At 42.5% G+C, this 27,104-nt stretch overlaps 1 protein-coding gene across 1 annotated transcript; it reads right to left on the minus strand.

The window, feature by feature from the left end:
• Window positions 1–1,004: 1,004 nt before the first annotated feature.
• NDP (norrin cystine knot growth factor NDP) lies at window positions 1,005–27,104 on the minus strand. Its single transcript, XM_002762808.3, has 3 exons — window positions 26,887–27,104; window positions 12,046–12,426; window positions 1,005–2,260 (listed from the first exon to the last, which is right to left on the minus strand). The coding sequence occupies exons 2-3, from the start codon at window positions 12,217–12,219 to the stop codon at window positions 2,033–2,035; spliced, it is 402 nt and encodes a 133-aa protein (XP_002762854.1). The 5' UTR covers window positions 12,220–12,426; window positions 26,887–27,104; the 3' UTR covers window positions 1,005–2,032.

Genomic DNA, 27,104 nt, shown 5'->3' on the forward strand with positions numbered 1-27,104 from the left:
CCCCTGAAGTCCCAAACTGGTAGAAAGGAAATAAAGACTAGAGTATATAGTATGGGTTCTCAAAGAAAATTGGATTTCTAAAGCCCAGAAAATGCTTTTTAAGTCTGAAAGTATTGTTTTTCACTTTTTGATTAGCAACAGGAAAGAACATTCATAAATGTGACCAGCAGTTAATACTTTCATTATCAGTTAAAAATTATAACCATTTAACTTTCAGTATAAAATTTCATTCCTTTTATGACAAACTTCTTCACGTAATGGTCCAAATTACCATTTCATATTTGCCTTCAGAATGAGGAGAACCTCCAATTTAGTGGACTGGCTGGCTGTGTCACCACAAAGGTCAAGATCAAGGACAAGATTTAATAACATTAGTTTCATTCTGTTTCAAAGCCATGAATACAAATTTAACCCTGCTGGCTTTCTTAAGAATGTGGGAAAGCTGTGCTGAAGAGTGTTCGAAACCATTATCTCTACTGGAAAAGTAATTCACAGGTTGGCTGTACTAGCAGTCGAGGGGTTAATATCATCTCAGTTAACCAGGACAAGGTTGCCCTGGAAATTGAATTACCAAGTCTGGGTTTGTATTGAGATGCCTAAGATGGACATAACACTGAGTATTCTCGTAATGCTCATTAATATCATTGGATCCTGAGCACTGGACAGTCAAAACAGAGAAAGGTTGTGAACTATTTGTCGTTTTGCTGGCTCTTCCAACTTCACTTATTGGTATTTATTTTCTTCTGAGAAAAGTGAAGAGAATAAAAAGGCAGGGACTCCTCTGTTTCATTCCATAGCTTCTAAGGAAGCCAAAATCCATTAGATTTTGTGTTTATTCAATGGGCTAAATCTAAAACTCACAGTCAAATTTAATAAGCTCCCAACACCTTGGTACATTGATTTCAAGAAATTCTCCCATCATGCATTCTGGAACCCCATTTCTCTCTATTTTCATAAGAGATGGTCAAGTATCAAGTAGGAAAAAAATACTTATACAGTCAAAATTTTGAAGACACCCTCTTTTTATTTCAAAACATGGGAACAACTCAAAATTTGAGCCTCCAGGACAAAAACACATTTGAACCAAATGTTCAGTAGACAAGCCAGGCCACCATTTTGGCAACACATTTCACATGGACAAGTGGATATTAGCGAATGATGCCCACAACACGGCTAAAGCAATAACACATCCACAAATAGATTTATACTTGGTTGTCTAATTTGCATGCATGAGTATGGTGCATTCTCCATGCCACTAGTACATATATGCCTTTTCCAGAGTCAGTGCAGGATCCGTATTTGTGCAAGTCTTTGAAAGTCTGCTCCCTTACAAAATTTTACCATAATTTATATATCTGAGACAGCCTTCCTGTGACAAATCCTTTATGCCGCTTTTACTTCTGAAAAGTCATTTCTGAATAATAATTATAGCTGTCAAGAGTTCCAGGATCACATAAAAGAATCTGTTTGTTAGTTATTTAATGCCAGTTCTCTGGCTGTGAGTAAACCTAGCTAAACATATCCACATGCTTGGTGTCTGCAATTTGAAATCAGTAACCTTTAGCAGCAATGGCAACCTCAGATCAAAATGACAAGGTTAAAAAAAAACTATCAACAATAACAAGATGTCCAAGAAAGAGCTGGGCTTTCCTACTTTCCAAAGTAAATTCTTCCCCAATATGCACCAAACACTGACAGCCTGACACGCTTGTGTATGAGGGCCCACTTTTTCCCACTAATGCTGAATTGTTGGAAATCCAAACAGCATTGAGAGCCAAGGGGGAAAATGCCTGAATCTGAAAAGGAACCAAAAGAAATTGTACCAGAGAAAAGAGATGGGAACTGCAAAGAAGTTCCCAGAGTATCTCTCTGTGTCAACAAGCATGTAGAGTCTTTATTACTAGACTATGCAGAGTCCCAGGAGAATTGTTGCATCCTTTTTTGCCTTAACTCTTTTCTTGCCAGTCATTCCCTGGCTGGTTGAACTGCCTGTACAGTTGTCCCATCCAGAAGCCACACACAGCAGCAGGCCTCAGGAACTGCATTCCTCGCAGTGACAGGAGAGGATATACCGGTAGGTGGCAGTGAGTCGCATGCCCCCTGAGCATCGCAGCCTCAGCGCCTTCAGCTTGGAAGTCTGGGGCCGGCAGCAGTGACAGGAGGAACGGAAGGGTTGCTTGAGGACAGTGCTGAAGGACACCAAAGGCTCAGATCGCGATGCCTGGCTGCAGTGCCCCTCGCACCTGGCCAGGAGCACCATCTGGAGAAAGAAGAGTAGGTAGTTACTCTGTGGGCAATGCCGAAACCTTAGTGTGATAAAACAGCATCCTTTGAAAGATCCTCACACTCCTTGCCAATTCCTGCTAGATTAGACCAGTGGCTCAACGCAGGTTGCATTTTTTTAATTGTACTTTAGGTTCTGGGGCACATGTGCAGATCTTGCAGGATTGTTGCATAGGTACACATATGCCATGGTGGTTTGCTGTCTCCATCACCCCGTCACCTACATCAGCCTTTTCTCCCAGTGTTATCCCTCCCCAACCTCCCTGCCCCCGCTGTCCTTCCCCTAGCCCCCGCCCCCCAACATACCCCAGTGTGATGTTCTCCTCCCTGTGTCAGTGTGTTCTCATTGTTGAACATCCGCCTATGAGTGAGAATATGCAGCATTTGGTTTTCTGTTCTTGTGTCAGTTTGCTGAGAATGATAGTTTCCAGCTTTATCTCTCTCCCTACAGAGAACACAAACTCATTTTTTATGGCTACATAGTATTCCATGGTATACATGTGCCACATTTTCTTTGTCCAGTCTATCATTGATGGGCATTTGGGTTGGTTCCAGGTCTTTGCTATTGTAAACAGTGCTGCAATGAACATTCGTGTGCATGTTTTTTTTTTTTTAAGTCAACACCCAGGCCCCATTCAGACCGACTGAATTAAAATTTTGGGTGATAAGGCCCAGGATGTCACGGTTTTCAAAGCTTCTTAGGTGATTTCTAAGTGTTCTGAGGGTTTAGAACCACTGAATGAGGCCCATCATTGTGATGTGCGAATAAAAATCAAAGAACAAAAGAAATTTCTCCTGACAGGTAGTTGTCTACCACTGGCCACATGCATTGCAATTCTAGCAGTAGCAAAATGCAGAAAGTCAATTCAAATTGAAATCAACAAGTAAATTAACATGACTACCAAAAAAAAAAAAAAGGAATTGATTTCTGCAGGAAATAGCTAAAGAACAGGAATATAGTTTCTGAAGAAGAAAATAGAATAGACTGGGTGATGCTTGGGAAGAAATATTCTGGAAGCTGCAATTTGGGAAAAGAGAATGAAGTCGAGACAGGGCATGTTTGGGGCCCTGGAATCCTACTTCTGGGTTTATAAACTTTGTATGCAATGAAGGAGCCTGGGATTTGTGTAATTTCTTCTGCATCTTCAGAGTCATCTGGGGCAAATATTAGGATGTATCCATTCTGATCATCTCTATTTCCAAAGATTGAGCTGGAATAATAGGGGCTATGTGTTCTTTGCAGTAGCTCTTAATCTGGCTTTAGCAAGCAGATACCTTAAGAATCTGATGAAAACTACCAAAGTTATCACCAGAAAAATGTACATATGCACACACACAATTCACATTCAGCTTAAGAGGATGGACACAAGGATCATTTATGTATCCCATACATAAATCCTGTTATCCTGGGTGTGGAAGTCATGGGTGGGTAGGGTGGGGCAGCTTGACTCATTAAGTTACATAATCCTAATATCAAGTTAGGAAGGGGAGTGGAGAACCTGAGATTATTGGTCCATGGTTATGTAAGAGGTTTTGCTTGGTGAATTTCATGTTAAGTGAAGAAAAAATTCCCCTGGGCCAAGTGTATTGTCTCATGTCTGTAATCCCAACACTTTGGAGCCCAAGGCAGGAAGCTCACTTGAGCCCAGGAGTCTAAGACCAACCTGGGCAACATAGCAAGAATGTGTCTCTACAAAAAAATTAAAAGTTAGCCAGGCATGGTGATGTGCACCTATAGTCCCAGCTACTTTAGAGGCTGAGGCAGGAGGATCTCTTGAGCCAAGGAATTAGAGGCTGCAAGTCACTACACTCCAGCGTGGGTGACAGAGCAAGGCCCTGTCTCAAAAGAAAAGAAAGGAAAACTGTTCTACAATTCCAGAACCAACAGTAAGATCATAAAAAGTGAAACTGCTCAAATGAAAGATTAAAAGATACATATGTATGCATAAAACCTTTTGACATTTACCTTACAATATTGTAGGAATGATCAGTTATTATTAAAGACTAACCAGCCATTATCTCTGACACCCAAGGTTTAAAGGAAGAAAATGGCCAGTCCATCTTTCCAAAAGGGAGGAAAGATGAATTCTGGTAATTATAGATTATTGGAGTAGTTATCTGAGAATATGCTGGGGCTAAATCCAACAATTACTTAGCAACCAGTAATTGATACTAGAAAGATAATAATGAGATACTAGAAAAAAACAGCAGGGCTTAGGGAAGAATCAGTTGGACTAGTCCAGTGAATTTATCTTCTCTGAAAGATCACAGAGACAGAGAGGACATCACGGCTGTAAACTGTTTTGATTTTATTAAAGCTTTTGAGCCTATCCTACCTGCTCTTCCTATTGACCGGCAAAATCAACTATCATAAATTGTTCTGTTTGTTTGTTTTGTTCTTAGAAACAGAGTTTTGCTATGTTGCCCAGGTGCAGTGCAGTGGTTGTTCATAGGCATGATCATAGCACACTACAGCCTTAAACTCCTGGGCTCAAGGGATCCTCCTGCCTCAGCCTTATGAGTAGTTGGGACTATAGGAATGCACCACTGTGCCCAGTTCTGAAACTAGTTTTGAGAGATTTTGCCATAGGTCAGTAGCACACATGCCAGTCCCTAGGTCCCACTCCCACTTCTCTAATGACAGAGAGAGAGTCCAAGATCTTCCCTAGTCTGTCCTCCTGCCATCTACCTGTGTGTGGGAAGAGCTGCCTGACACCTCACCTTGGAGTAGTGTTACATTTGCTAATCTCTGATCTAGATCATCTATTAGGTCCATCAAGCAGTTATTCAAAGAGTCACCCTCCATAATGGAATCTTTGAAGGTACAGTTTCAGTCTGAGTGGACAAAGTAAATCCGTGCCAACAAACTTAATTCAAAACGGCCAACAACCATGTGGGGCATGATATCCAAATGATATCCATACAGGTGAACCAAACATAAAGCTAACCGACTGGGCCATTAGCACTGTACATAAAATGACCAAGTCAACAGCATAGGGTCATTTGTAAATGAGCTAATCTGACTGCAATTTCACTAAATGTTTTCAGGATGTACAGCTCCACCCCCAGCCCACTCTGAAGGACAAGAACCCCTGGCCCTGAAGGATGTGGGGCCACCTCCAATGGGCTGGACCCCTCTTTCTCAGGAGCTGGACTTTTATGAAAGAAGAATGCACAGATATGTACAAGAAATGCCTTCAGAATAAAATCCAAAATCTTGAAGAGGAGTCAAGGCCCTTGGTGACCGAGGTTTCACATGTATTTCCAGTCTTACTTACAACTGTTCTCATCGCTCTACTACCCGCTCCCTACTCCGATCAAACTTAACTACTTAGGAGTCCAAGAAAGTGCCCTGAATTCTCCTGCCTCTTGCCTTCGCTTATGTCTTCTGTCTCCCAAGAATGTCCTTTCCACTTTGCTCTGCCTAATAAAATCCCACCTATCTATCCTCTGTAGCCAAATTCAAGTGTCCATTCCTGGAAGAAAAGACTACGAAGCAATTATTGGACCCTCGGTGTTCTCAACATTCACACACACACACACACACACACACACACACACACACACACACTCCTAGATGGAAATCTAACTCTGTTTTGTGTGTTGAAGTGGTAAAGCAGAAGTTTGAAAGATAAGATCCTTTAAGGTATGGAAAGAACCATCTGCTTTCCTGGTTTACTCTCAATAGTTCACATTTTAGCCTTATCTGTGTTTCAGCACTTGATGAACGTCTCCTGATCTCTTCCAGATCAGAGCTTCTCAGACTGGAATGTGCATGTGAATCATCTAGGATCTTGTTAAAAGGCAAGTTCTGATTGAGCAGTTCTGGGCTGCAGCCTGAGACTCTTCATTTCTCATCAGATTCTAGCTGATGTCAGACTTATTGGGCTGATACCCACACTTTGAGTAGCAGTTCTCTGGACCCACTCAAGTTTGAGGGCTCTGCTGTAGATGGATCACTAGATAACCATCATTTCGCTAATAAGAACATTTATTGGGCACTAACAATGTGAGTTATTTTATCCTTCTAACAATCCTACAAGAAAGTACTGTTATGATCTATGCTATTATGACAGATAAGGAAACTCAGGCTTTAGAGAGCCAGTAACTTGCCCAAACTCACATAGGTGGCAAAATGCAGAGCTGGAATCAAACCAAGATCTATCTGAAATGAAACTCCTGACCTAAACCACTAGAATACCTGCCTCCTGATAATTTGTTTTCCTGAGGCATGAGCCAACTCACACCCTTCCTTATCTACATTGATTTGCCTCAGAAACCACTGACCATATCCATAGACATACAAGTCAAACTTTTTCTTGTGGGCTTCTTGGGACATTAACTTCACCACCCCCAAGCTTACGCAGAGCTGAATCTTCCAAGAGCCTTGACTGACCAAATGTCATCATTAGCATCAGAATACAGAACCCCTGTCCCATCCTAGAGCAGCATTTTTGCGCTTTTACTCCAGCAGAGAGGAAACATATTTCGCCGTTTTTGCAGCAGTGAACACTGCACCCTTATTTCCATGGTAGCTCCTGAAGCATCCCCTCTCTCCTCAGGAACAAGATTCACACATGCTTCTTCTCCCATCCTTTCCCCTGGGCAGCCTCAATAACTCAGCTCATTTCAGGGACCCAGGTCAACCTCCAGAAGATCTGTGCCAGGCTGAGGGCACCAAAAACATTCCAACCAGGGAACAGCAGAGAGATGGTGGGGGCTTTGAAAGGGTGGATGGGAGCTCAGCTAACTCCAACTAGAGTCTGGTCCCTTCACTCAGGTCATGAATCAAAGTGACACAAACTGGCCTTTGTGCACGGAACACCTCTCCTCCCTCTCTCCCCATTTGCTTGTAAGCATTATGAAGGCAAAACTTTTGTCTCTTTTTTCTTTCCACTTTAGAGTCTCCAGCACCGTCCACAGCACCTGCACATGGCAGACACTCAGTATAAATTTGTTTCTTTTTAAAAAATCAAATTACGTCTCTCAAGCTGTCAATTGTATTATAAACACACTATTCCTGACTCCCTGCATTTCTGCTGTCACACCATGAGCTTGGTGCGTAGCAGTAGAAGATGACTTGGAGGTCCCATTAGGAAGCTGTTAGGACTCAGCACTTAGCATACCAGGTCCTTTTTCCCAGGTTTTGTCTCCCAAACCTCTTTCTCCTTATCCTTTGTTGTTGCCCTTCTGACTCCTAACCTGCTCCTGTGGCCCTTACCAGTTCAGACAATCATGCCCTGGTTCCACGCCCTGGCCTGGGGTCACCGTCCCCCACTCCTCACCCAACTGACACTTTCCAGGTCTCCCTTGCCAATTTGCTTTCCCATCCTCCATTCCTGAAATCCCCTCCCTGGCCCAAGTCCAAAACTCATCCCCCTCCAGCGCCTGCTTCCTCCACTCACCTGGGAAGGGAGGTTAGACAACACTGGAGCTGTTTCTCTTTTACTTCTATCCTCCCTGTTAGCACCCAGCACAGTGGCTTACATTGAATTTGCTCTTCTGCCGCACCCCCTGCTTAACAAGAACTACAATAAGGTTCGTTTTCCTAATCCTTTAAGGCTATAGGAGATCCCAGCAGTTATTGAGGTCTCAGTAGTGACTGAAATAGAAAATTCAGTCTAAACACCTGCTTAGTCTTTAACTTCATCATCAGGGTCATAATATCATCTATTAGATGGCTATTATGTGCTGGGCACTGCTGGATGCTTTACAAATCACCAACACCCATGCCCATAACCTCGGGTGGACCGCTCTATTTTGCATCGGAAGAAACAGAGGCACCGAAGATGGAAGTTACTAAACTTCCTCAAAGTCACTCATTTGGCACACCATGGAGCTGGAATTGAAAGCCAGGTCTCTCTCACTTCAAAGCCTGGCATGCCTCAGTTCTCAGAAAGATTCCCCCGGGGCAGACTGTTTCCACTAACCACTGGTCTTTTGCCTGTTTGCTGTACAGCCTTGACTCCAAATTTTAGAGAAACCTGGTATCCCATGAAGATTATAAATGAACCTGCTACTTCCACGATCTTTTGTCCCTAATCCCAGGAGGTGCCACCACTTAAAACCACCAGGCACATCCTAATCTGTGGTCATGCTATCTTTCTTGGTGGGCCACTGTGGCCAGTCTTTTCTACCTGACTCCCTCTCAGTCCTTTCATGAATTGCTAGGAGATGGGTGGCAGGGACCTACGACTGGCCAGCTGCAAGTTCATGACTGGGATGAACAGTCTCATTGAAAGCTCCCAGAAAGGTTTCACTACTACTTATTTATTCTAGAAAATTGCTGACTATAAATTATTACTGCCAGCAGATCAGAAGTAGAGCCTGAACTTCTATGTGATGGTTTCTACATTCTTTTTTTTTTTTTTTTTTTTGAGACAGAGTCTTGCTCTGTCGCTCAGGCTGGATTGCAGTGGCACCATCTCGGCTCACTGCAACCTCCGCCTACTGGGTTCAAGTGATTCTCCTGCTTCAGTCTCCCGAGTAGCTGGGACTACAGGCGCGTGCCACCATGCCCGGCTAATTTTTTTTTTTTTTTTTTTTTTTGAGACGGAGTTTCACTCTTGTTACCCAGGCTGGAGTGCAATGGCGCAATCTCGGCTCACCGCAACCTCCGCCCCCTGGGTTCAGGCAATTCTCCTGCCTCAGCCTCCTGAGTAGCTGGGACTACAGGCACGCGCCACCATGCCTGGCTAATTTTTTGTAATTTTTAGTAGAGACGGGGTTTCACCATGTTGACCAGGATGGTCTCGATCTGTTGACCTCGTGATCCACCAGCCTCGGCCTCCCAAAGTGCTGGGATTACAGGCATGAGCCACCGTGCCCCATGGATGGCTCCTACATTCTACTTGTGTACCTCCAATGTGAAGATCCAAGTAATGGGAAGATGAATGTTGTGAGGTTTTCCTTACCAGTAGAATGGGAATAATAATGCCTGCCATCACAGGTTTCTTGGCAATGATTAGCATACATAGTATGAGGTGCATGGCACATATTAGGTGTTCAAGCAGGTATCCTCCCTCCACTGAGCCTGGGTCACATTCTCCCCTTTTGCTGTTTTTACAAGGTCAATATTGGATAAATGTGAGTCAGAAAGCATTAACAATTGGCAAGCAATTGTTTTTAGTAAATAATGGCCCTTGAGCATGATGTCAAGGGAATTTTTTTTTTGAGATGGCATCTTGCTCTGTTGCCCAGGCTAGAGTGCAGTGGTGCAATCCCAGCTCACCAAAACCTGTGCCTCCCGGGTTCCAGCAATTCTCCTGCCTCAGCCTCCTGAGTAACTGGGATTACAAGCATGCGCCACCATGCCCGGCTAGTTTTTGTATTTTTTTAGTAGAGACAGGGTTTCACCATGTTGGTCAGGGTGGTCTCAAACTCCTGACCTTGTGATCTGCCCATCTTGCCTCCCAAAGTACTGGGATTACAGGTGTGAGCCACCGGCCCTGGCAGAAAATTTTTACAGAGCAAAAAAATCTACCCTAGTCTTTCTTTGTAAAAAGGAGCTAGGGTAGATTATTGTTGGCTGTTTTCTAGACACAGGCTAAATGTTTTATCCCAAGTCTTTAAACACAAACAATTTCATTAAGTGAGACCCTTGAGAGAGAAGATCAGCCTGAGAATGTAAGAGTTAAGAATTACAGAACATTTCCAAATGAAAACAGTTTTGCTCCTGGATACATAGAGAAAAATCTAATCTAGAAAAGGTCTGGGTAGTTGAGATTTTGCCAGGCATATTTTATGGCCAGGGAAGAAAGGTTTATAATTGCAAGCACCATTTACATAAAACTACTGCTATATTTGGGATGTTTGAAAACAGATTGTTCCCATGAAATTACAAACATTTCTCCTACTATCACAATTTTGCACTGTTATTTGCCATGGCATTCTAGAACAAACAAAGGTGAATGACAGTGCACTAAAGTCTGTTTCTAAGACTCATGCTCAAGCACTGTGAATTTCTTCGGTTTGAGTTCGTGACGTCTCATCTTTGACCCTCCCTAGATCAACGTGATTGTTGCCAAGGTCCTCCGTCATTTAGTCCAGTCTTTCCAGATTGTTTTCCAGTTTTTATAGATGCTCTTGTTTCTTTGTTCCTTTCCATCATCATAGTGACACTTTCTTTGAAATAATTTTCATTTCTTTTTTTTTTTTAAAGAATCATGATTATGGAGGGCAATTCAATAGTGAAAGAAATTATCCATGGAATAAAATCACTAAATATTAGTGCTGTCTGTTTCTGAAGGAGGAGGGAAAGAGAAGCTAACAACTGCTGCAGCCTACCTTATGTGGGCCCACAATTTCTGAGCAATCACACTTGTAAAAGCACTTTTCATGGTTTTTCTCAATTTGTTTTAGTTTTCTTTCCCTAAGAAGGAATTGTGGCCCTGCAAAAATTCACGTTCCTCTATTTACTCCCTCCCTTTTTTTTTGGTTCTACAATCACAAATAAGAGCCAGAAAGTTTTCATTATGTGGAAAATCTCAATTTTTTTCCCACAGTCATAGATCTTATTAATATAATGGTTAAAATGATTTAACCCTAACTCTGATCCCCTTAAACTAAAATGAATCATCATCACTGAGCTATCATTAAGAAATTAATGGAAATGTTCAAGGCATACATACAAAAGTCATAATGTTTTGAATGGAGAATGGAGGGATTGACTTAGATGGTCTTAATTCTAGTGATTGATACTATAAAAGTTCTTAAATATGCTGGTAATTTCAAAAACTACTTGCCACACGAGAATGTTTAAGTGATTTTCGTCTCAAAACTAAAAGTCAAAATCTGAGGTTGTGCTAACCAAATTCATATTTACCAAGTGTGGACGAATTTCATTCATGTGCCTGTTTAGGGACAGTGACAGTTGTGAGATCTCATATGTTCCACCCTGCCTCTCCCTTCTAGATGGTCTATGTGGCTGGCCATTCTTGGTGGCCTTTTAAGCATGATATTCCTTTGCACACCACTGAGGCACAGATTGCCTCTGCAAGAAACACACATCCTTTTCCAAACAAGAACGATTTGGATGAATGATGTAAAAATGATAAATGATCACATTGCCCCTTATCTTTTGAAATCATTTTAACAGAAATATAGCACCTAAAGAGAGACTCAGAACACAAAGCCAGTTATTTCCCCAAGAAACTCTTTAAAGAGCCCTCCAAGAAGTATGTTCCACTGGTCAGTCACATTCTTTGCATTCTCTTCCTCTGTATCGATGACGGAGGTAGAGAGTTATAACTTGTAAACTCCATTTTTCTTTTTTGGAAAAGCTCGCTACCACTCATAAACATCACAGTCAGGAACAAAAGACGCCTCTCCCACTGGATGGGTGTGCACATGATTGATTAGGCGGCTTTACTGACAATAGTGTAAAGTGTGGGAGGAAATCCTAAAAGCCTAATTCTCGCACAAGTCCTGCAGGCCAGCCACATCACTTACATTTGGGCTGTGATCATAGTTCTCCATCCCCTGACAAATAAAATTATGGCTTCTCTGTTGGGGGGAATAGGGGAGGGACAGCGGGTGGTGGGGAGTTGGGGAGAGATAGCATGGGGAGAAATGCCAGATATAGGTGAAGGGGAGGAAGGCAGAAAATCACACTGCCACGTGTGTACCTATGCAACTATCTTGCATGTTCTTCACATATACCCCAAAACCTAAAATGCAGTAAAAAAAAAAAAAAAAGAAAAAAATATGGCTTCTCACCTGTTTCTGAGGGAAATGCTCCCTTCACAGAGACCTTGGTCTTACCTTTGAGCTACACTTGTACAATGGGTGACTGATAGAATCCACATAGTGGTGCCTCATGCAGCGTCGAGGGTCCGAGTCCATGATGAACGAGCTGTCCATTTTACTGTCTGTATCTCCCATTATCACCAGCAGGGAGAGCATAGAAAAGGATGCAGCTAGTACATGTTTTCTCATTGTTGTAAGGAAAAACTTCTCCAGAAGAACAGCAGAGGGAGGCAGAGGACAAAAAATTGGAAATGCCTTCACTTCCTAGGATCCAGTCCCTTTCAAGGAAAGGGCAGGATCGGGCTGAAGCTTTCTGGTTGTCATTGTCCTTTATGTGCTGGAGTTTTGTCTTACTCTTTGCACTTGCAATCCATCATCACAGTATCTGCTGCACAGCTGGAATGAAAACAGAAATTATTTTCCCCAGAATTATTTACCCAGAACCACTAATGGAACCCAGGAGGTATTAAGTAGAATTTTTCCATGTTATTTTGAGAGGAGAATATTGGTTTCTAGAGTGTCATTAGCAAAGGCTGTCATCCATTCCACCCCAACCCCCATAGCTTATGCTACATATTTATAACCATTTGGAGGTAGACACAATGGTTTAATGGAAGCACATGTTGACTTTAATTACTGAAGCCCATGTTCCTGGGGCAAGAATGGCTTGAACCCTTGTTAAAGATTAAACATGTTGTTCTGGCAGCAACATAACTGAATTGGGTGGTCCCATCTTTGCCCTTGGTTGGTGGGGGTAGGAGGGTCTATTCAGGTTCTCAGTGAGCTTTGGTGTCAATGTCAGCTTACAGGGCTAGAGAGGTGGCAGGTCAGCGCTAATGAACACAAGCCACATCCCACAGGGAAGCACATTTTCCATTTCCAAGTCCATACTCACCCACACACCTAATTTTCCTCTTCTGTGCTCTAGGCTCATCCTGTTTTTGTTTTAAGCCCCATGCCACCCAGCACTGACGACAAACTGCATCTGAAATACACATCATGCTAACTGGCCTCCGGCACGATTAAAGTATCGCATGTGTATCTGCCAACAGAGTCACATTTCTGCACAGCCTCTGTAGCCTGGGCACATGGTGTAATTTGAAAAAGAAAACAGTTGTTGGAACACACTTACCATTAAAATAGGATCGTATCATATCGGTTTTTCTGAAATTTGCTTTGTTCTTTGTTTCTTTGTTTGACCATACCTCTTGGACAAAAGACTAGGGTCCAGAGATCTCTCCAGATTACCTCAGTAACTCCCCAGGCATGGCCAACACTGGTGCTTTCTCTTTTTTTTAAATCACAACAGAAGACAGAGTGTCAAAAATATTTTCAAACATTTAGGAAAATTGGGAGGGCCTGATATGACATCCAAAACAAAAGGAACATGATAATTAAAGCTTCAGAAACTTTTTCAAAGGTATTTCAAAGAAAAGTTCGATCATTTTGCTCATAGGCAACATTTTCCTTAACTTCCTACTTATGAACAGTCTGAATAAACAGGGCAGAGTGTTGATAAAATCAAGATAAAGAGTTCAAGTTGGCATAAGCCAATTCATTTTGCACTAACAGAATGGCGTCAGACCCATTTAGCCTCAACTAGCTGTCTTGGAAGTGTGAGGCAGGGGACCCTAAGAGGAAAGGGGTGTGTGAGAAAGGGCTGTTTCAGAGCAGAGAATCCCTGGCAATAGCAAAACCTCAGCACATGTGTCTGAGGGAAGTCCTATAAATTGCAGGGAGGGCAAAGACCAGTAACCAGGAGACCCACCTGAACTTGAGTCCTGATACTGCCACTAATTAGCTGTGGAAACCTTATACAAGTCATTCAACCTCCTCTAGCCCAAGTTTCCTCATCTGTAGAGTGAAGGAGTTGACAGAGATGGTATCTGCTGTCCCTTCGTGTTCTAAAATGCCACCACTTGATAACTATGGATTCAGTTACCATCATCTCCATATGCGGACAGTGAGCCCAAAGTTGAGGAGACCATATTGCAATACAACTTTGCACCACTTTATGTTCATGCTAATAGCAACATCTCATTGAAATAAATCAAACCTGAGCCCAAAGTTTCACATCGGCAAAGGGTGCAGAAGAGCATGTTTATTTTCTTTTCATCTGCATAATCTAGATTTTCCTATACTCGTTACTGTGAAAATTGCCAAGACGTCAGCTCAAAGAGCCCAAACTTTCTTGGGGTCCACGTTCAGAGGATGAAATATTACTGACCATTTCCCGAGTTTCAGCATGACTAAATTATCCCAAATGATTATCTGTCTCTTTGAAGCCTTAATTAGTGTCCGAAAGATAATTGATTAGATTTCTCCTTTCACTGCTTCGGTCTACAGATATTTTCCCCAGGAGTCAATGGCAAAAGGATGAAGAGAGAAGCAGACATTCCAGTCCTGGCCCTCCTTCTGCACTGCCAGCAACTTCTCTTCAGAGCCATGGCCAGGAGGTATGGTTAAATGAGCAAAGCAAATTAAAGAAAAGCATGTATAGCACGATGGCAAAAGCAAGCTGCAGCAATAGCAAAACCCTCCATATATGTATGCATGGCTGTATTTGTTGGCATTTCCACTTTCTCCACAGAAAAGGGAAATATAAAGGACCCTTAAACATAGAAGAAAATTTAAGAGAATAAAATTCTTATTTAAGAAAATGAAAATTAAAGTACTTTGAAATACATTGTTCAACCAATCAGATTTACAAAGATTCCAAAGTCCGATCATGCACCCTATTGGCAAGGCTGTGGGAAAACAAGCCGATTTTGGAGAAAGTTCAGTATAAATTGGTCCAAGCTCTGGAGAGGCCAATTTGGCAATACCTTTGAAAAATGCAAATGTGTATAATTTGGACCCAGCAATTTCACTTCTGTGAATTATTCTACATGTGAAATCACATGAGCACATGGCTGGAATAGCATAAAATTGGAAACAGCAATGAATATCCATTAATAGGGAACTGGTTAATTGTATTCTAAAATATTCACACAACAATATGCTAACCAACTGTATTTGGAAGGATGCAAAAATTCTATGTACTGATTTGTGTTAAAATGGGGAGACATAAAAACATATATTTGTATAGAGAAGCTCTGAAAGGATACCCAAGAAACTAATAAAATTAGTTACCTATGGTAGTTGAGGGACAGGCATGAGAAAAAGACTTCTCACCATATATCTTTTTGTATTTTTAGACTTTGGAGCTTGCGGATGCATACTGTATTTAATATTTCATTAAAAAAATAAGGCTTTCTCTTTTAAAAGCTCAGCCTAAATCTGATAAACAAGTTAATGGATGTTTACTGTTTGTGCCAGTTTGAGTATTTTAAAAATATTATATTTTTATTTTTTATAATTATGGGAAGACCTGCTAGTCTCTTAGTCAAATACTCTTCCAGGACGAACACGTAGTACACTACTGCCACCTAGTAGCACCATCCTGAATTGCAAGCACAGTTTAAAATTTTTTTCCTAAAAGTGAATAAAACACTTTGCAAGCAGATACTAGGAAATTTACACAGATCAATAGATAATGTCACATACAATGTAACTTGATCATCTGGCTTTCTTTTTAGAGATGGTGAGCTGAGCCCAGAAGTAATATTAAAGAAGAAAAGAGTGACAGGAAATGTTGCTTGACCATTCATTCTAAGAAATAGATTTTTCACTTCAACACTTTCAGAAAACCTGACAGTTGTTGTCCAGTTTTTATCTTAAACTCTGAAATAAGAATGTAAGCAACAATGTAAATATGCCACAAAACTCACAGAACCCTCAAAACCAAAAGGTAAGATTCTTGAAACGTAACTGTGATTTCTTTTTCTTCTTTTGCCCTAAGCAATTGAATTGAATGAACCAACCAAAAAAAAATAAAAGATTTATAAGTGGAACAACGCGTGCTTCTTTAATGTTGCATTAAAGAAGAAATAAAAATACAGCTCAGGAAAATAGCAACACTAGGTCAAGTTGTCAACATGGTGTTGCTCAGGATGTGCATCGGTGAGAATGTGCAAAGTGTGGGAGTGAGAGGAAGACCTCACAAAGGAAAATCAGGAGTTAAGAACATGTACACCGCTGAGATCACCACTTTCTGGCAGCCTAGGGTTATGTCTGCCTTGTAGCAGCTTCTGTTGTTTTCTCAAAACTAAATTAATTCCAGTTTGCCTTAATTTTTTAAGCCATGTGTCATAAAATCCAGTGCTGCCTATGAAGACTTAGAACCTTGGCCCAGGCAATAATGGATTGAACAAGAGAATGACTCTCTTGCTGAACTCAGTAGCCCTGTGGCCAGTCTATGCTCTGGATCCATCTCTGAGACATGAACTTGGCCGATGTACAGAGCCCACATTCTAATAGCTCCAATGTGGAGCTTCTGCCGGCAGGAGAGGCACGTACGCTGGCGTGCCCGACTTTGGAGCTACCTTCTAAATGATACCAGTGGAAAAGAACAACTGGTGCCCAGATTTCCCCACCTGTCATCCTCAGCGAAATAATATAGCAGAGCTTACTGAGGGCCCGGCCTCCTGGGTGAGAGATGGTGTTGTGCCCACAGATCAGCTCACTCTTGGGCTGACCTTCTGGTTGGCAGAGGGTAAAGTGCTGGTTTCACACAAGTTGGCTCAGCAACAGGCTAAGACAAGTGGCATGTGCCAAGAATGGCCTTATTCTTGCCTTGCATGCCAGGCACAGGAGGGTGGTGCTTCAGTATCCATATTTTCCCCACTGGGCCGTTTTCAATATTAATATGTACTGATATTCCCTTCTATGGCTTCTTTCAACAAATATTTTTTAATGTGTATTTATTGAGCACCTACTATGTGTCTCCTTTTGCTCTATCAGATAAGAGACAGGGTCAGGGGAAAAATACAGGTCCTATCCTAGATCCCTCTTCTAGCTTACTGCATCTGCAGGCAAAGAGTCTTGGCCTGTTGTTTCCCTGGATAATTTTTTAGACACATTGTTAAGCTCCCTGAACATCTAAGTTGTATCCAATATTCATTCCTTCATTTCTAAGAAGATGGAGTTAAGCAGATAAAATATAATGACCTTGGAATGGAGTCAGTATATCAGCCAGAATTATTTGATATTTATCATAATATTTTTAAAAATATGATATGAAGCATAAACAAAGTAAAGACGGTAGAACATAGAGCCTCTATCAAAGAAACTGCAAAAAAAAAAGATTTATAAGTGGAACAACGCGTGCTAGATAACCCTAGATAAAACTTCATACAGTACTAGGATCAGAAAAGCAAGAAACCCAAGGTCTAAATCAGAAAGTGTGAAGTGCTAAATAGCCCCTTCCCAGGAACTCAAAGGATTCCAATTGGATCTAGTCAACTAGATGCCTTGGAGAATAAGTCAAATGCCTCTTCCCAAGGCACTTAATTTATAAACTGTAAACAGCGTGTTGGATTTTATAAAGCATCCTGTGCGCTCAATGAATGGTTTTTAATATTCCTATCTGGCAGCACATCAGTAGCAGCCAAGGAGCCAAGCCTGGGCTGACCCAGAGGCAGCGGCACTGATTGCAAACACCGCTAGGCCCCCAGCCTGCGAACTCCAGGTATCTCCAAGGATGGGCAGGCACAAGGTCAGTGGGGAGGAAGCAGTTCTTGCCCCTTTCATCTCAGAGATAGACACATTTCATGTGTCTATTCTACAGTGCAGGGGCGGTGGAGGGTGAGGAAATAAAGGAAGCAGTAACTACCCCCAGAGTGCTACCTTAGGAGAAAGAAGACAACATTCTTGTGATTAAACAATAGTCCTCCAGTCTGTGATAGGACTCTGTGTTCTCCCAACCTGCACTACTAGCCAAGTGTGGCCAAGGTCAGCAGTGGGGGTGATGGAGGAAGAAAAGAGATGGGAGAAACAAAAGGAATGGAGGAATATGGCCAGGGAAAGAGGCAATGAATTGCAATCCTGGGATAAAGAGGAGTGCTAAACTGAAGGACCGGAAATACAAATAATTTGGAGGGTGGGGAGAGGAGCCAACTGTCAGGTGCCCCCACCATGTGTATGTCCTTGGCTTGGATAGTTTTACTGTCTGAGGAGGAACTGGAGTGGGAGGACGCGACCTTGAGCCTGACTGAAGCTTAAAATTCTGATTAAATTTTTCAGGCATTGTCAGGAACACAAGAAAAACATGTCATTGTTATCCAAAGTCTCACTTAACCTACAGCTTTCATCTTTTCCTCCCAAGACCCTTTGCTTGCCTATGTTGTTAGTGTCCCGTGTCCCAGTACTGATTTGTCAGAAATGGGGCAACAATTTCACTATATTCTGAAACCTACAGAGCATTCCACTGTCACCTGATCTGGTGTAAGGATGGCTGATCTGAAGATCCTCAAGCCCTGAGTTCCACCCTCCCCTCACTGACTGTGTCAGCTTGAGCATTTCATTTGCCTTCTCTAGGACTCAGTTTCCTCATTCGCAAAATGAAAAGACTGGTCTAGATGCTTTTATGTTTCTATCCATTTCGAACAGTCTCTAACTCTACCTAAGCTTCTTAGAGTACAGCCCCTGCCTTGGGGTACATATTCCCCAAAGCAATCCTACAAAAAGAGTTCCCTTCTTACTCAAGGAGTTAATGATTGTCGAAAAGTTTTAAGGTGGTGCCTGAACCAATACTGAAGCCCAAGCTATAAGTATTGGCCCCTTAATGAGGCTGTATTGGTGGCCGAAAATAAAAATAGCCATTAATAACCATTTGGTTGAGTGTTTGCAATGCACTCGTTTATAAATTAATAATATCTTCTTAATAATAGGAAGTGGGCTGGGTGCAGTGGCTCATGCCTGTAATTCCACCACTTTAGAAGGCAGTGTTGGGAGTATCGCTTAAGCCCAGGAGTTCAAGACCATCCTGGGTAACACAGAGAGACTTCATCTCTACAAAAATAATGAAAAAATATTAGCCAGGCATGGTGGTACATGCTTGTGGTCCCAGCTACTTGGGAGGTTGAGGTGAGAGGTTTGCTGAGCATGAGAGGTCAAGCCTGCAGTGAGCTGTGATCGCATCATTGCACTCCAGCCTGGGCATCAGAGTAAGACCTGCCTCAAAAAAAAAAAAGTTAACAATAATAATAATTATTATTATTATTTGAAGTGGTGAGTGATGATATTTAACCAGTTACTATTTCTCTTACAGCTGTCTTAAAATTTGTGGGATTTTTGTCCAGTATCCACCAAAGCATAAATGGGGAGAGAAGAAAGGCTAATAATAGTCAACCATGCTAGAATTAGATTTCTTGCATTTGATAATGACAATATAGGCTGAGTTCCACCTTCTTGAACCTTTCTTTTGAAAGACCCTTATTCCTTAACTGAGCTTGAGCCACAGATCCTGGTGCTCTAATGGGACAATCTGTGATACTCTGGTTCAGGATAGAAGAGAAAGATTGATTCGAAAACTTTTCTTCTCTGCAGATGTAGAATTGGTAGAGTCTTGGTAGTTGAGATGAAGGCACTGTACTTGGTAAAGTAGCTACTACAGAACTTCTCTGCTAGGGGAGGTACAATCCAGAAGCCCTGGGCTGCAACGTAAGTCTAAAAAGACCACTGGATATGGCACTTCGATCCTGTGCTGCCTATCTGTGGGCTGCTATGGCAACAGATACTCAGCAAAGACTCATTCTGAATAATGGAAAGACTCATTCTGAGTTTTTAACAGTTGGCATAACTAACTGACTTTTAGAATACAAATCTTGCATAAATTGGAAATGACCAGGTCAGGTTACCCAAGTGTCAAGAAGTACTTTTCTGTTGAAGTCTTTTCCTCCAAGGATTTGATTATTTCTATAAATGTAGGTACCCAACTAAAAGCTGTTACTGAGATGGGGATGAGCTGTCAGAAAATGCTTAGGGGTGGCACTTCTATAGTGCCACAAATCAACAGTAGCCCTAAACACGGAGTCCCCTTCTATCCTTTCATCAATGAGGAGTTAAAGTAGGGAGACAGCAGGTCATGGGAGAAGTAACAAAAGAAGAGGAGGAAGGATTCATTTAGATGTTCAAAATCTGCCATTGCCCTTTCAATTTTTTCAAATAGCACAATTTCAGTCAGGGAAGGATCCCTTCATTTCACCCACTCCCTCCCAGGAAGGGGATTTTGTATGAGGAATGAGACACACTCTACTGCATAAGACCCTTTGGAAAGAAAACAGGAGAGTTCTGAGACACCCAACTAAGAGGATTCAGTCCTGCCAAAACGCATGAATGGACATTCTCCTGGTGGAAAAGAAAGGTGACCAGGTGTTCTGGGGACACTTGTGCTCTAATAACTAAACACTTGTTCTGCTGCTGGACTGCTGGCTGTGGTATGGCCTCAGGAGAAGAGAACTGACCAGTGTTAGCTCAGGGTACAGGCTCCGTTTTACCCTAGAGCCAAATGAGTATGTTGGCTTTTCTTCAAAGAGTGCAGCAAAGTGTTTCCAAAGCTGTGTTTGAACCTCCTCACCCGCAACAACATTTTGGAATGGTGGGTAGTGATCTCACCTAACAGCTGTAGAGCCCTTAGTTAGGAATGGGGTATAAACAACAGGAACAACTCAGTCTTTCCATTCCGCATTCAATTTGCCTTTTCTGCCCAACAGTGGGATTTGAATACTGAATTCAATCCTGTTGTAATCCGGAACGTTCTAGACTCAGACGTGTGTCAAAGGGGCAAGGTTACCATAAAAATCACATAAAAATATGTGTGTGTCCCTATATCGCTGATAACCTTGAACTCTTTGGGCTAGTGGTTTTCGGCTTGTCTTGCTTTGCTTAAACCATGCATGCTACAGCTATGTCTTTTGATTACCATCTTGTCTGTAACAATACTATTCATTCGGCTGCCTTTGGATTCCAAACCTCAAAAGAAAAAATTTATATTCTGAAAAGAAGTAATTTTCCATAATTTGGGGGGGAGGAAATCACAGAAATCTAATGAGTCCTAAAATATCCTCTCGAGTTTTAAAGAGAAATTGGACTTTGATTAGGAATTGGATTGCTTTGATTCTTTACATCCATTGTAGTTTGTGGATGCAAATTATATTTGTACCCACATCATTAGGTGCGAATGTGTATACCTACATTTTACTTCTAGTTGAAGAAGGGGAAAGTTTTTTCACTTGAGGAGTTGACCTCCTTTTCAGGTAAAGACAGCAACTTCAAAAGCCTTCCTGGGAGGGAGTGGGAGAAATGAAGGGATCCTTCCCTTTCTGAAATTGTGATATTTGAAAACACTGAAAGGGCAGCAGCAGATTTTGAACATCAAAAATAATCCTTCTCACTTCTCTTTTGTTACTTCTCCCATGACCTGCCCGCTCCCTGTTTTTATTCCCTACTGGTGAAAAGATAGAAGAGGACTCCATATTTAAGGCTGTTGTTGGTTCGTGGCACTGTAGAAAGGCCACCCTTGAGGATTTTCTGACAGCTCATCAACTTTCTTGAATGTCTTAACCTGGTGCCCTTTCATTTTTAAAGGATACTGCAGTTGGTTGGATTATGGCTCACAAGAAAAAGTTGGGATTGAGCCAGGTCTTGGAAGGGAGCAAATTGAAAAATTCTTAGCTTTTGTGGAAGAAAAAAAAAAAAACGTAAAGACAAAAACGTTATCTATTGCAAATGTTATACCCAGTTTAAAGCTACCAGTCAATGTCTATGTCCAGATTGTGCCATGAGGGTGAAATGGACCCCAATTGGATGAATTCCTGATTATGAGCACTGGGGATATGTCACCAACTGAAGTTACCCATTCTTTGCATGTTCTGAGTCAGCATTCTTCCTAACAAGAAAGTAATTGTTTCAGATTGCAAACCCCATCCAGGATTTTATGTTCTGACTGTTGAAAATGGGTCTGGGGGTATGACTCTAGTGACATATCCTTGACCATCAGGCTATGAGAACCCCCGATGAAGGGGACAGTAAACATGAATGGGGACAAGCAAATGACTGCCGGAGACACAAGAAAAAAGCTTTGCAGATGCGAGGGAAGCTGGCATCAGAAATAATGCCATCGGCACAATCTTCCTCAAAAACTCAACTGTGTGGGTGTGTGAATTTGCAGCATGCAACCTGCACAGCCTCCCCTGCCCTGCTGCACACACACAAGGGTTTCCAAAGGATTTCCCACCCTTTGTTTTCTTCTGAAATCTAACACAGAAGTTCATGATTGCTGACCTGATGGGCGAGGAGTGGGTACTACCAGCTGGAACATTGCCACTGGCAGGGGCAGACAAGAAAACAGGAATGCTCTTAATGTCCTCCCAAAGAAAACCTTTGATGGACAAAAGAGTGGTTGTATTTTTACCCTCTCCCTTCATGCTGCCAGGCGTCTTTAAATAGATCCTCTAGCCTAGGGACTTGTATGGAATAATTCATATTAAAACCCAAGAAGTGGTAGCGGAAGGGAGTTGGTTCTTTCTTCTCTTTCTTTCCCTTTCTTTCTTCCTTTTTTTTTCTTCTTGTCAGGCTAACAGGGAAAGACTCATTTTAATTCAGCTGTGTTAAATTCTTCCTTCTGGGTCCTTTAATGAAGTTTAGCTAATTTGGAAAAGACGAGCAAAGCCCCCAGAAAAAGAAAAGGGATAGGAAACCACCTTGTAGCTTGCTCTTTAACACCTTTTGGTCCCAGGGACATTAGCAGCATCTTGTTAGGATGTAGCAGGGAGGTTTACATTGAGGCTCTTAAATGGGAATCTCTAATTGGGAGGTCCACTTCCTTCCATTTGCAACTCATCAAGGAAACGGTTGTTCTGCTGTTAAGAGACACACAGAAGAGAAAGAAAAAGCCCTCCCTATCTCCAAAGCTCCACGCATTTTTTAGCTCGGATCAACCCAGCATATATTTCTCCCCTCTTTCTTTCACCAAACAGGTTTCATAAAGACATTCAGGTCTGTGCTAGCCAAATTAGAAGTCCTGTCTCTCTTTCTTTCTGTTTTGGGAGGGAGGGATGTGGGAAGGACAGATGGGGAAAGGAGGCAGGGCAGGGCACTTGTCTCTCCCCCGAAACAGAGAATAACCACATTTGTCTTAATGTAGGCCGAAGTGCATCTAGGCATTCCCATAGCGCTCCCACCCCCAAGGCCTTTGCCGGAGATGTTCGGGTCACTGTGATGGTATGTTTGTCCCTGCCAACCCGGTCACTCCAGTCCTGCTCTCGGCAGCGCAAAGGGCAGCTGAGCCATGTGGCTTTCCCGCTCTGTGAGTGGATTCAGTCTCGGGACTACAAAAAGCCCCCCAATCCTATCAGCTCAGGCAGAGCTGGTGCCAAGAATGACATCCTGGGAATACTATGGAGATGGGGAGACCTCATGGGCTGCTCTCCTCGGATGGAACAGGACCCAAGCTGTCTGGAAAACAGAGCAAAGAGCCAGCTGACAATGGAAGGAGCTCAGGCGAAGGGAAAAGGGGGCGGGCTGAGAGCGGTGGTGAGCAAAAGAAAAGAAAAGCCACATGCCACCCAGGAAGATTCCAGGACAGGCGGGAGGAGGTGGCGGAGGAAGGACTTGCAGGAAACAAGTACCCAGACATGGCACTGCCAGTCTAGCTGGATTCTTTTCTGAATTAGATTATGCGAAAGAAAGAGGGGAAATATATAGCCAGCCAGCTGTTCAAAGGCTTACAACCTTGCTTTTATTGTCCGGGTAAGTTGGTGAGGTGGGGCATCAGAAGAATTCCAAACATACCATCCCGGAGAAATTTTAATATGTTCCACAGTGTCATACACGAAGAGGAAATGACAGCTGATCACAGCCAAGGCAGGCCACAGAAACCCAGGCCCTGGAGCTCACCCACCCTCTCACGGCCCTGCTTCCCCACTCTGCCTTAGCATTTCTCAGCCTGTCCACCTGCCTCCCCATCCCCTGTGCTCCCACTGACCACCGGCCTAGTGAAGAAGGCCTGGGCAAAGCAGCAGTCACTGACTGTCATGGGAAGAGGTGAGGATGGGCTCGAAGGCCGCTGGCCAAGAAGTTGAGGGCTGGCTAGGGTGAGTCAGGCACCCCAGGGAGTCACTGGCATTTGAATCCAACCATGGGGGATTATCTGCTAAGGACCAAGTCAAGGACCCTGGTGATACTGTTTTCAGGGGTTTTTCCCAGTAACCTAACCGCGTGATAAAACACCATACTGGGTTATTTGAAAGCAACACTGTGTGACTATAATGGAGACCTGGGTTTGGGGAACAGTTTCCAGCAGCTTCCTCCCAGGGGCCTCTTGAATTTAGGCCAGGCCCAGAGGTCATTGGTTTTGATACTGGAAGCGAGACAAGTAAGTGGTGAGAGACAGTGACTGCATCTTCCTCCATGCATGTTTCTAAGTCAATGATTCATCAAGTGGCCCTGATGTTAGCTACTGAGTAGGTGACTCACACCCATCCCAATACAGACAGCATGTGGTCCTTTCCAAAGGGTGCTAGGGAGAGCAGAGAAAGGATAAACTACTCTCTTTTTCCAGGATTCTTCTACCCAGGCTGGAAAGATCTAGGCTGTGTTAGCTGTGCAAATGACGTGAACCCAGGATCTGGTAAAAAAAAAAAAAAAAAAAAAAGGCCAAAGGAGAATCCCTTAATCATAAAAGGAAAGAAAACCCACTGATGAGTGAGAATCATTTCAAATAAATCTGGAAACCGGTAGCTATTTTAAATAATTCTTTATAACAAGAAACTCATTGCCCACTTTAATGCCTATTTCAGTTCCAAAATCTAACTAGAGATAGCATATGGACTGAGAATTAGAGTAGGAGACAATGTCTCATTCACCTTTGCATCCATCAGGACTAGCATAGAGAAAATGCCTAATAAATATTTATTTCAAAATTGATGGAGTAAATAATTAAACAGAGAATAAATAGTACTTGAATGCTGAGTTCTTAAAATAAAGATTGCTGGCCACCATTGGTGGCTATAATTCCAGAAAACTCACCACAGTTTTCAAGGGCCCAGGAAAATAAATGAGTTGGAAATTGTTAAATGTATTGAAAAATGATTTATTTTTCCCTTGGCGGTGTCATTGGAACTCGAATTAAGATTGAAAACTCCACAGGCACATTTCCATCTGTGGGTGTCAGCTGCTTGGTACACAGTCATAAGAAGGCCTCAGCTAGCTCTCCCATTACCTGAACCAAATGTATTTTAAAATAAATGATGCAAAACATTGCATTTTGTGTTCAAATACTCTCAGGTAATGATCTGAATAATAGTTTAAGAAAATTGTTTTGATTCAGCTAAATGCTTTGCTAACAGCAGTAGTTTTTCTTAAAAATTACAATAAAATTTTATAGCAATGGAATCCATAGCGTCTTTTATGGCTTTCTTAAATAATGAATACCCCAAAGTTGCAAATTAACCCATCCCAATATCAAATTTTCATTCAACGATGCCTTATTAGGCTAGTTATCAGAGAAAATCAGAAAAGTTTTGCATAAACTATGTCCCGATTTGCAGTGAAAACTGGCAAACGGGACCTTAAAGTTTACTCGAATTAGCCAGACTGATGAGAAGAAAATAAGCAGATATTTGCATTTGGTTTAAACGCTCAGTTGAGAAGCATTGTACAGTCCCCGCTGTATTTGCTTGACTCCCACAGCAACCTCGCATTTCAGGCATCTCTAGGCTTTCAAATGCACCTGGTATTTAATGCTGTGTGTTGGGGTAATTTGCCAATTCCAGCTCCTTGTAATTAAAATACACTAATATTAGAAATGAAAAGAGACGTGTTTCACAGCAGCCATTTCTGTTATTAATGAGTTGCAAAGAACTGTACAAGGGACTCCCGTCTTGCCAAATAGCTTCCTTTTCCACACCTGAATCTCAGAGAAGATGGGAATCTGCTTCTCATGGAGGCTTATCTGGGCTAGTCTGTTACAATGAGCCTCCGTTACTGAACATTCTGAGTCATTAACATTCTGTACACAATCAAACTTCCCGTCCCCCAAGAAAGAGTTATGCCCAGGCCTCCTACAGTTCACTTGTTCATTTAAAGAGCGAACTTGTATTCCGAAGTTTGAAAGAACCCTCGGAATATTCCTCAGGTATCTGTAGCAGTCATTCCTACAGGTCCTGGTCCCTGTGCTGGTGGGAGCATCCTTTCCCAGTCACTCCTTGAACATCATGCTGCGGGGACCAGCTGATGACTAAAAATAACCCCCTGCAGTAAGTCCCAGGCAAACAGCATGCATTTCCTCGGACTTTTTGCCCAATCGAGATCATACAGTAAATCCATCCTCATCTCCTCGCGGTGCTCCCAAATGCATCTATGGAAGCAAAGACCTGCACGTTGAAAGAAGAGTGCAAGGGAGCAGGATTCCTGCAAAGCGTGACACAGAAAGCTAGAAATAAATGTTGCCTATTGTTTGAAGTCATTCTGAGCACTCCGGCAGAGCCCTGGCAGGAGATCAGCAGCATACATAAGTAGTAATAAAAGTAAACAGTGCACTTTTAAACTCGCAGTCTTGCCTGCGTTAATAGTGCCCCCATTGTAAGTGGGATGAGGGTGCTGGGGAAGATACTGGGCTCCATGAATCCATGTTGGCGAGTTGCTGCTTCTCAGCCCCCCTTCACCGGGTCAACTATAAGAACCATCGCAAAGTTACATCTAACTACGCAGAGAGTTTGAAAAGAAAATCTCTTTAAGTCAAACCAAAAGATATTTCCGAGCTTTTCTAGGAGGCTCCCTGCTCTGTCACAGACTTCAAAGACCCGTTCGTTTAAGAAACACAATGCTAGCATGCTACAGATTAATGCAAATTAAAGTAATGCAAATTTCAGTGGTATTTAAAGGTTGTCTCTTTGTCTGAGAGGAGGATGAAATGCTCCGTTTGGAAAGAAGCGATTTCCTAGGCAAGCCGGCAGCGCTTGTTTTCCTGCTTACCTTAGGGGAACGCAGGGCTCCTTTCTTCTCAGACTTTTCTGAGAGCTAGAAAGAGGTCCTGTTACTTCCAAATGCTTTTGTTCTTCTGTCCCTCTGTCACATGGCTTGCCTTTTATATTTGCAACACACAAAAGTTAGGACTGTTGTTTAAGCGACACAGGGAGAGAGAGAGAGGGAGAGAGAGAGGGAGAGAGAGGGAGAGAGGGAGAGAGAATGTC

Source organism: Callithrix jacchus, chromosome X (genome assembly GCF_049354715.1).
Source record: "Callithrix jacchus isolate 240 chromosome X, calJac240_pri, whole genome shotgun sequence".
NCBI classification, from domain to species: Eukaryota; Metazoa; Chordata; class Mammalia; order Primates; family Cebidae; genus Callithrix; species Callithrix jacchus.

Excerpts from the sequence above, each read along its gene's own strand:
- NDP (XM_002762808.3), bottom strand. The coding sequence starts at position 12,219 with ATGAGAAAACATGTACTAGCTGCATCCTTTTCTATGCTCTCCCTGCTG. Across the intron at positions 2,261-12,045 it reads TGTACAAGTGTAGCTCAAAG|ATGGTGCTCCTGGCCAGGTG; the intron begins GTAAGACCAAGG and ends TTCTTTCTCCAG.